Raw genomic sequence first — 10,252 nt, 5'->3', positions numbered from 1 at the left:
GTAGAAAAACAACAATCTCCCCTCCATCGTGGTTGTTAGCCCCTCGCCCCAAACAAGTGAAATATAGTAGACCCTCGCAATCCACGTTGAATAGGGACAGGGTCCAACGCGAACCTGTTACAATTGTATTGAGAAAAAGAATGGAGATATTTTATTTTTTACCCCCTCAAAATTCCAGAATATGCGGTGAAACACCACCATTCAGTGTTTTCCACAAAAAACCTTGAGTGGGGATGTTAGTTTATTGGAAAATAGACGTCAATCAAAAGAACGATTGAATATTGTGAATTTGAAACAAAGATGATTTTTTTTGTCCAAAAAGACATGAGGAAATGCCATATAGGTAATTTGAGAACCATGTTGCGCATTAGAATAATATATTGATAAAAAATAAGTAAAAAAAAACTTTTTCTAAGAAAGAAAACACTGCATGTACGATAGTTATTTCTTGAATAATGGTGAAGATAGAAAGTTATTTAAAAAAAACTCACTTAGAACATCGTCCACTTTCAAGCACCTAGAGAATTAGAATTAATATCCAATAAATACTATGTGCATATATACCACACTTGCTTGTAAACAATAGTTTTACATTACATTGAAGACAGTCTTTCGCATGAACATGTTAGTTTACAGAATTAAGGCAGGGAGTCAATTACGACTCAAGTCATTTTGTGACGTCAGAAGTCCGATTTGGCAAATGTTGATGCTGTGTCCAATCCTGCCGCAGACATGACACTTCAGGTGTGACCCCAAAATAAGCCTCTTCATAAAATCCCTTGACAACCCGGTCGACAAAAGGAGCGCACCCATTGGACAAAGGCTGCTGCAGTGTTGTGAGGTTGAGAATTCCAGTCTCCACTGCAGCCTTCCTGTGTATACTTGACATTTTTACTGGCATAACAGGGGGCGGTGGTGGGGGCACGGAAGCCCGTTTGTCCACAGAGGACTCAAGATTGTCCTTTGGCATGATTGTGTCGTGAGCGATAGTGGGCGGGCAGGATCAGAGGTGTCGACGGAGCACGAGGTCGACGGCGGCCTCCACGTTCTCCAGCACGAAGGCGGGCTCCAGCAGGCTGGCTTCGGCACTCATGTCCCGATGTCCATGCAGAAAGACATTCTCCTGGGCGGGCGCCGACGCTGGCTTGTAAACGCCCGTGCACACCTGACCGCAGTATAGACAGAAGGCGTCAAAGTATGTCTTTTCCCGCTTCTACTATCTAGCTTCACTATCACCAAACACCAAAAGCGCTTCAATGCAGGCCATGTTCACGCTGCTGCTGAGTTGGCCTCTTTTTTTCCTTTCTGATTCTTTTGTGTCAGTGCGAACAAGATTTCTCCCAAACCCGGCCGTTCTTCTTTTGTAACAATGCAACATATGACTTGACAGCCAGTGTGTATGGCCCAGGCCTTGGTGCTTGCATGGCCGCTTTTGAGCGCCTCGTAGTCACCCCGCGACAACTCAAAGTGAGACGTATTACTGCCACTGCAAGCTTTTAGTGAATATAGTCGCTGCTCAAGCCCATGGGCTCGTTGCAGCACACTACTCAATTGACAGTCGAGCCGGCTCGGCAAATGGGAATCTTCAATTCTGATGGCGTGACGTGATGTGCTGCGTTGCCACCTACCAGGATGGATTGACAGCACACGGTGGCAGACGCCGGCTCATCGGAGGGCCAGGCCACAGCCGGCTGATTGTCCGTTCCCTGGGCCAGAAGCCTGGCCTGGGCGGGGGGCGCACGATGCTGCTGAGCCAGGTAGCGATTATAAAGGTTGGCGCCGTAAACGTCTGTCATCGGATTGTCGCTGAAAAACATTTGGATGATTGTGTAATTGTCACCTTTTTTTGACTTCTTTGATATGACATGTGTCTTATTTCACTGTCGTTTTAATTGTGTTACAGTATAACAATCCGCACGTTACTACAATCTGATATTAAGATTATGTGAACAGCCTTAGATTTTCTGTTGCCAGTGTTAAAAATGTCACTGACATTATCTTCACAGAACATAACACTATCCGTGTGTGACAACATGGCAACAATAATGTGTACAAAACTCAAATTGGATGCAAGTGCCACCATAGACGTGCGCTGTTGTGCTTACCCAACGGCGTAGATGGTTTGAACCTTACGGTGGTCGTTGTGGCGCGTGAGCGCATGCTCGGCGAAGCGGTAGGTGAGCAGGCTGGGTTTCCCCAGCAGCGCCCAGTAGCTCAGCTCTCGTCCTGTCAACTTCTTGTATGCCGACTCCAAGCACAGCAGGAACATGCCGTGGCCAAAACTGACAACCCACACAAGCACAGATACATGCCACATGCACATAAAACTCACATTTGCCAATATTCACTTGCAAATGCGCGATTAAAAAAACGGGAATAAATGTAATTTGGACTATATTTTAACAATATGTTGAGAAATTAAGTAAACATTGTTTATTCACATGTATGGGTTCATTATGTCTGCAGTGTATTATTTACATTGGAAATGTTTCGAATGATTTAGCACTGTCCCCTGGTGGCCAAAACTGGCACAGCACACGACCAATCGACCACCCTGCACGGCACTCCGGTGTTTACTTTGGTGACGTCAAGGATGCATGCATGTTTGTACACTGTCATTTTTTTGATAAGGTATTTGAGGAGTTCAATGATATATATATTTTTATTACCGCGGCGAGGGGGCCTCGGCCAACCACAGCAAGTCCATGTTGCAGGCCAGCACGGGCAGCTGGGCCGGTGACCAATCGTAAGCAGCCGACGGACGTCCATTGGTCAGCAACACATCCACGAGCAGCTGAAGATTGGTTTCCCAGCGCACCGGCTCGCCAAACAGCAGCACGGCTGCCGAAAACACATTACCCAAAGCAATATGAGAAACCGCAATCGGTAACGAATGCGCTCCAAGGATTGTTGCTCTTACCTTCAATTGGGGGAAACGTGTGCGAAATGTTTGACTGCAACACAAAAGAACCGACGTTTATTTCAACGTTGTTGAAAAGAAAAGGTGATGTAACACATGTTACACAAGTCCCAGATTTCTTTTTTTTTGGGGGGGGGGGGGAATTCAGCCATATAATTCTATTTGATGATTTACTAAAAACAATAATAATTAAAAACGACACTATGTATATGAACTATATATTTTGGTCGCACGTGTTGGGCTACTCGATACTTTTAAGCTGAAACTTTTTATCTTCGAATATGTACTTTTTACTTCAAACATGAAGTTAATACATTTACCTTCACTTTGTAAATACAGTACATTTAATACTTTCTACGTTCCTGTTTAGTATACTCGTTGTCAGTGTAGTTTACGTCAACTACTGTATTTACTTTGAGTATTTTATTCATGTCAATTTTTTTCTTGACACATGGACTTCACAGATGGAGTGTTTACTTTGCATAAGCCTATGTTGTTTTTGTACATTTTGTACGTGACAATTCTTGAGCTTTGTGATGTCGACGCACAAGTGAATTCAGTGTCGTGTATTGCGGTGGCGGACGTACGGCTGCTTTGGGTTTCCGGCTGTGGTCGACCATGTCCAGCAGGGGGTGCTGTTCTCGGAGCTGCTCCATGCTCACCACCTTCTTGAAACCCAAACTGACTCGCGGTGGTCAAGGGCTGGTTCGGGGACATAGTCGTGGGCGGCACCCAGTCCAACCGAGGCAAGGATACGTGTGCGCGATGTCCGTGATTGGTCCTTGTCCGGACACCAACACGCATTTGTCGTGGAAACTCGTTAACGCTTGCAGAGGACTGTACGACAAAATCACTTGATCTGGACTAATCTGCACACACAGGTCACAACCGTGGTCCAATCACGACGCAACCGAAACACACGCGCATTCAGACGTCACCCACCTGCACATCAAGCAGCGACGACAGCTGTTGCGCTTTTTGTTCAGGTCGACAACTTGCGGCATTGGTAAGGAAGACGACAGGCAGCAGGAAGTCACCGCGGTGGTCAAGCAGCTTCCGCAAGGCTCGCCGCGCCGCCGGGATGACGGAGCCGCCGCGCACCAGCACACCGTCCACATCCAGCAGGATGCCCGCTTCGCACCGCTGCTGCCGGCACATCACAGGGCAACTCCTGTCGATCAAACCATCTCCTCCCCCCTGACTGACTGATCATTAACAGCCCCAAAGCACAACTGAAACTAAAACTCAACTTTTGAAACATGATCAAGTTAGAACAGAACCTTCTAGTCAGCTCATCTTTCAAATCACATTACCATCGACCAACTGATTATTGTTACCGGGGCAGAAAAAATGTAAGACGAGTCCAGTCTTCCATCATCGCCGAAGTCCAAAACTACACCCCAAGTTCCAACCACTTGTTTTCCACAATTTTTTTCCCAGTTCTTTCATTCATGTTGTCATCACAAACACACTGACCTGCCGAGTGTTGGTGCAGCGCGCCACCGTCCTGAGCGCATACTGCAGGCGAGCGCACCACATGACGATGATGATGATGAAGACGACAATTGCCTGCCGCTGCTCTTCTTATAGAAGTTCTGTTGTGTGACATAATCACGGGGCGGGGGGGTGGGGGGGGGGGTTGGTCTACCACACGGCAGCCAATCGGAGCGATGCGAGCCCTTGGCAGGCTGATCAGGCTGCTTTGCTCATTCCGGCATGGTTGCCTCTCACTTTTTCATCCAATCAGATTGCAGCGTCTATGTGTTACCATGTCAATGTCATCGGCAAATTCCTCATTTTCACACTCGCTCTCTCTCTCGCGCTCTTTAACACACACACGCACGCACGTTAGCATGTACCTCATTCTCTGACTATGAGCTTTAAAAGCTCAGCCTAGCAAAGCAAAGCATAAAGCACATGGCTTTTGTCGGCTGATCTTGAACCGACTGGCCAGCACTTACAAACAAAGGGCCGCTTGTAACTGATTAAATGCTGCTGACTTGGGTTAGCTTGCCGCCACCACCTCAAGCGTGACCCATCACATGTGCCCGCTCGTCACATGCCAGGAGCACGCTGGGACCAATCAACTCATCGGCCCGCCACATTGAAGACGCGTGACCAAGACCCGCGCGCTCACTATATGCCTCGGCTGATGAGAGATTGGTGTATTTGCCTCCCACCCGGGGCTCCTGCTTCTTGGACGAGCACTCAGTGGCGACCAGTCAACTGTCTATATGCACTCTGAGGGGGAAGTCAAAACTTTTGAAACAATGTTTTATGCGCCTGGTTTAAAGAGAGCATTCGGAGTAATTTTATGTTTGGGGACGAGGAATGAAACAAGCCATTTTTGTGTTGTAAAGCCACTTGCTGGAAAGTGAAAATGAGATCACCACAGGGCTCAGGTAATGACCAGTCACGGCTCACCTGCTTTCTGCGTTTGGTCATGTGACACTGGCAAGCTGAGCTCGCCGTTTGGGCTCAGTGACGTCATATTCAGTCAACAGCAAGTGGCAGTACAGTACAGGACAAAATGGCTGCATTTTGCTGCCTCACTCCTATTCCACAAACAAGATTCATTTTGTCCTAGAAATTTTTTAACCTGACTTGGTGCCCACTCTGGTCAAAAATGGGGCCTTTTGTCAGATTGTCGTTTGTGATTTGGCGAATGGCGGTCAATGGGGCTCATTTTGATGTCAATTGGGTTCAAACACCAACAACCATTTCATGCCCCCCCCACAACCTGCATTGTCACCAGTAAATCACATTTGTCGTAAATCGCTTCCAGTCTGACCGCCGTCAACTTTTATTGAAAAAAAATCAAATACAAAACACAATTGGAAAACGTCCTGGGAATGAAGGCTAACGCTGTTGCGACACCATTACTGATGACAGACAGGTGTGTATACATGTATGCGTGTGTATGTGTGTGTGCGTGTGCGCACGTGTCACAGTCCAAGCAGCGTTCTGGCGTCCAGACTTTGTTGCTGCAGAGTTTCGCTGGCGTAACGTTGCAAAAGCTCCATCTTCTTCCGGCGGACCAGAGCCTCCTCCACCTGACACACACACGTGCACGCAATCAAGGTTAGCGCACGCAACTAGCGGGTGAGCGATCCGTGTGTTTGTTCACATTACCTCTTTCTGTGAGGGAACAGGCACGTGTGCGAAGAAGGACACGCCCTCTTCATCTTCCTCCAGATCCTCCTGAGCACACTCGTCCTCTTCGGGCTGCGGACAAAATAAATAAATAAAAAGGGCAAAAGAAAATAAATATTAAGCACACACATAGCATTAATGGTGCTTGACATGACTAGCAGGAGGTGTCGGTATCATAGCAGAGGTCATGTGACAAGTTCATTTCTTAGCTCACGACCTCCAGGTTGGTGACAGAGTAGATGCTGGGCTCCTCCTCTTCCTCTTGTGGGACTTTGTTGTCCCCGGAAGGAAGAAATTCGCGATCCGTCCTCCATTTGTGCACTGCTTCAGACACGGCTACATGTACACACACACACACACACACACGCGGGTATATTCATACTCGGGTCAAGCTATTATGAGTATGCGACTGATTCTACTTGCATAAGTGAGTTGATTTTTATTTTTTATTTTTTATTTTTAATACAACTAAATACATTTGACATATCGTGCCTGACAACAATGCTGACGTTAGTGCATTCATGCTGATATTACGTTGTCATTTAGCTAACAGTTTGATTTATTTTCAGTTCTGGCCTCGCCATCGGGTTCGATTGTGGGAATTATGCCAAGTTTAAGGGTTAATCTCGGGGCCAATCCAATTCCGAAGGTTTGCGAGCCCCGCAGTCCAACTCCTCACAGAAATGACGATCGCAGACAAACAGCTGTTGCTGGATGCTGTGTTGCATGCTCCCGATAATAAATTCCAAGCATTTCTGGCAAATAGTTTCATCTTGAGAAAGCAAAGTCCTAAACTTCTCTTTCACAGCCAAACAGCCATTTTCCCTACTTGTACATTTTCTAAACTAAAATGTTGTAGCTAAAAAAAAAAAAAACGAACTGTTGTTGTCATTAGGCAGACTAGGTGCTAAAGGAGCCACTTTTACCACCTTGGAGCAAAAATAAAACTGAATACTTTGTCATTCAGAATTTGTTTTATCTTTATCCATCCAATCATTATCGGAGCCGATTATAACAGATTCTTTTTTTTTTAGATTGAGGCTTAAATCTCTTTATCTTTGTCCTGTATGGTCCTGAGTGATTTTATCGACCGGTTAATTCATTGGACAGGCCTTAATTTAATGTTCAATGACGACAAGGCGTGTTAAAAAATAAATAAAAATAAACATTTTTTTAAAAATAGGATGAAACACACATTCACTCACTCCCAGATTGACATTCATTCATTCTCTCAGCTCTCTGTGTCACACACACACACACACACACACACACACACACACACACACACACACACACACACACACACACACACACACACACACACACACACACACACACACACACACACACACACACACACACACACACACACACACACACACACACACACACACACACACACACACACACACACACACACACACACACACACACACACACACACACACACACACACACACACACACACACACACACACACACACACACACACACACACACACACACACACACACACACACACACACACACACACACACACACACACACACACACACACACACACACACACACACACAGACACAGAGGCGAGCAAATTGACACCTTGCTTCTCGTGCTGCATCTCCAGCGGAACCAGGACGCCGTCGTCTTCGTCTCGGTAGCCATAGTACTCGGCGTCCACGTCCTTCATCAGCTCACCGCGAGTCTTGCGCAGCTCGGGGGCGGCTGGCCATCAGCCACCAAAACACGCAACACAAACACATAATTGCAGATAAAATAAACATACATACAACGGACATGAAAGACACACATGTGGCAAAGTGAGCATTTGGTGGTACATTACGTGACCCGCCCATCACGTCAGGTGAGCGTGTCAGCGTGGGTGCGCGCACTTACGTTCTTTCTCAAAGAGTTCTCGCACTCCAGGCAGATCTCTGGCTGCACCAAAGTATTTGTAGCCTCGGTTGCCAGGAACTTCCCGACCCTCATGGTCCAGCATCCTGGGCCCATAGCGCTAACGCACACGCGCCATGAGTAATGATTGACAGGTGCGACATTTGATGACTTGCACGGGGTGCGGGTGCCAACCTTGTAGTCGGAACCTCCCAGTTCCCGTATTCGATATTCCCAGTGCCGTTTTTCCCTCAGCAGTTTGTTGATCTCATCGTTCAAATCTCGAATCTTGAACTCGCCCAGACCCGCTGTACACAAACGCACAACCACGCACATTCACACAAGGAGAGACACGTTAGACAGATGGACGGACAGACAGATTGACGCCGCTTCTGCTTCAACTCACCATTTTGGATCTGAGCCACTTTTTTGGAAACCTCACTGATGATCTGAAACACACGCAACACGCGTTTTAATTGCATGCCATCAAGCCAGTGGTCAGTTATGTGCTGATATGCAAGCGGGAGGGAACCTGTCTTCTCCACTTCTCAGCTTTCGGAAGATCATTACACTCGGACGCCAGGAATGGACGACGCTCCTGCACACGCATGCAGCAAAATTATCCTCAAGAGTTAAAGAAGGGAAATAGTGAAATAAGTCAAGCGCATGAAAGATGCGAGTAAATTGCAACCTTGACTTTTCCTTCCTCCAGCTGAGCTTGTCGGAAACGAGCCAAGGCCGTCCTGGAAAAAAAAAAAGATTGGAAAAGGACACTTTGACACCCCACACCTTCTCACCCCAACCACGACCTATCTCCTGCCTTAAGAGAGATGTGTCGGCTCTCCAAGCAGCAAATCATGAGTAAGGCTCCAGGGTCGCTTGGCCTTCACTCAGATCTTAAAGAGATCTTTGGAACTTGAAAGGTTCCACCATTATCCCGGTGCCCAAGAAACTTGCAATTTAGGGACTGAACGACTACACTGTACCAGCATGAGTGTTTGAGTTTGTGCGTACTCACATGGCCTTCTCAGCATTTCGAGCCTGTGTAAAAACAACAGGGTGCCAAATGTGTCATCAAGCAACATTAGACCACCCCCTCATCCCTTCATTCACAAATGACAATATTTGTATTCACTAAAAAAAGCGAATTTATGACCAGTAACACAAACGATTGACATCAATATAATCGTGGGAGGGTTTTGTAAGCAGATGGAGCGCCCCTCCTCGCACAACGCTCAAGTAGACTAGCTCGATTAAATTACCCACGCGTCCAAGATGTTCAAGTGTTCATCACTTTATATGATCATATTTAGATTTGTTTCTTTTGTCCCGTGTAATATATGTGGCTCCGTAGTTAATCATGCACACAAGAGAAATGTTTCAATGCTGCAAGTGTGGCTTGCACACAACAAAAGTGTTTTCAACTTGGGTCTGTATGCTCTGTGTTGGTGCGCACGAGAAGCTCGTCCACAAATTTGAGAATTTTACATTGATCAGGTGATCAAGCTGTAACGACGTAAGCTCAACGAACACATTCGTCTCATTACTTCAACTCGGTGGAAGCTTCAGCTCCTAATTAGAATGAATCTAAACAGCAGCATCGACAATACTGTATACTCAAAATCATCTTTCGTAGAGTCACTCGACTGCACGTAGCGCGATGCTAGGGGGTTAGCTTCAGACTCCAACTTAATATTTGTGACATTTAAATGTTTGTAAGCTTAATTGAGATTTGAAGCAGTCCTTACCATCGCCGCTGTAGACTTTCAGACGCTATCGATGAGCTGAATTGGTAATTGCCTTCTGGAATAAACCTCACCAAAACGTAAAAAAATCACGCCGACAAAAACAGGAAGTGTCGTCGAGTCCACAGCTTGCGATACTTCCGGATTCATGAGACGCCGAGCCCTTGGCGTTTAAACGACTGCCCCCTACGGGAGCTAACTAAACTACATACGCCTTTTCCACAGCAGAAACGTTTTGTTTAACTTTTCAATTTACCATAAAATTTGCCCTTAGTTTCCACCAAAAAGATGCACCTCCGTAAAGAAGATTCCCCGGGAACTTTTTCAATACCTCCTCATCACAATTACGACTTGTATGGAGAATTTCAAAAATATAAATTTTAATTTCATTGTGTGGAACCCATGCCTGCGTTTCTCTAGATACTCTGGTTTCCACCCTCATTCCAAAAAACGTGATAGGTTTATGGAATACTCTAAATTGTCCCAAGGTGTGACTGGAGTGACCGCGAATGGTCGTTTGTCTGTATGCACAGCGATTGGC

The 10,252-nt window shown here is 46.3% G+C and overlaps 2 protein-coding genes across 2 annotated transcripts; both read right to left on the bottom strand.

Annotated features, from left to right (window-relative positions):
• Positions 1 to 223: 223 nt before the first annotated feature.
• zgc:77375 (uncharacterized protein LOC402927 homolog) lies at positions 224 to 5,560 on the bottom strand. The gene is made up of 9 exons (XM_052076115.1): positions 4,391 to 5,560; positions 3,863 to 4,066; positions 3,677 to 3,789; positions 3,508 to 3,601; positions 2,921 to 2,954; positions 2,670 to 2,841; positions 2,106 to 2,282; positions 1,629 to 1,806; positions 224 to 1,165 (listed from the first exon to the last, which is right to left on the bottom strand). The coding sequence occupies exons 1-9, from the start codon at positions 4,457 to 4,459 to the stop codon at positions 1,004 to 1,006; spliced, it is 1,203 nt and encodes a 400-aa protein (XP_051932075.1). The 5' UTR covers positions 4,460 to 5,560; the 3' UTR covers positions 224 to 1,003.
• Positions 5,561 to 5,695: 135 nt separating this feature from the next.
• isy1 (ISY1 splicing factor homolog) lies at positions 5,696 to 9,881 on the bottom strand. The gene is made up of 11 exons (XM_052076125.1): positions 9,715 to 9,881; positions 8,985 to 9,007; positions 8,658 to 8,709; positions 8,499 to 8,564; positions 8,373 to 8,415; positions 8,162 to 8,274; positions 7,970 to 8,087; positions 7,676 to 7,798; positions 6,291 to 6,409; positions 6,053 to 6,145; positions 5,696 to 5,973 (listed from the first exon to the last, which is right to left on the bottom strand). The coding sequence occupies exons 1-11, from the start codon at positions 9,715 to 9,717 to the stop codon at positions 5,866 to 5,868; spliced, it is 861 nt and encodes a 286-aa protein (XP_051932085.1). The 5' UTR covers positions 9,718 to 9,881; the 3' UTR covers positions 5,696 to 5,865.
• Positions 9,882 to 10,252: the final 371 nt, after the last annotated feature.

Source organism: Hippocampus zosterae, chromosome 9, assembly GCF_025434085.1.
Source record: "Hippocampus zosterae strain Florida chromosome 9, ASM2543408v3, whole genome shotgun sequence".
Lineage (NCBI taxonomy): Eukaryota > Metazoa > Chordata > Actinopteri > Syngnathiformes > Syngnathidae > Hippocampus > Hippocampus zosterae.
Note: the sequence above shows the minus strand (reverse complement) of the source record. Positions and strands in the feature narration are given on the sequence as shown.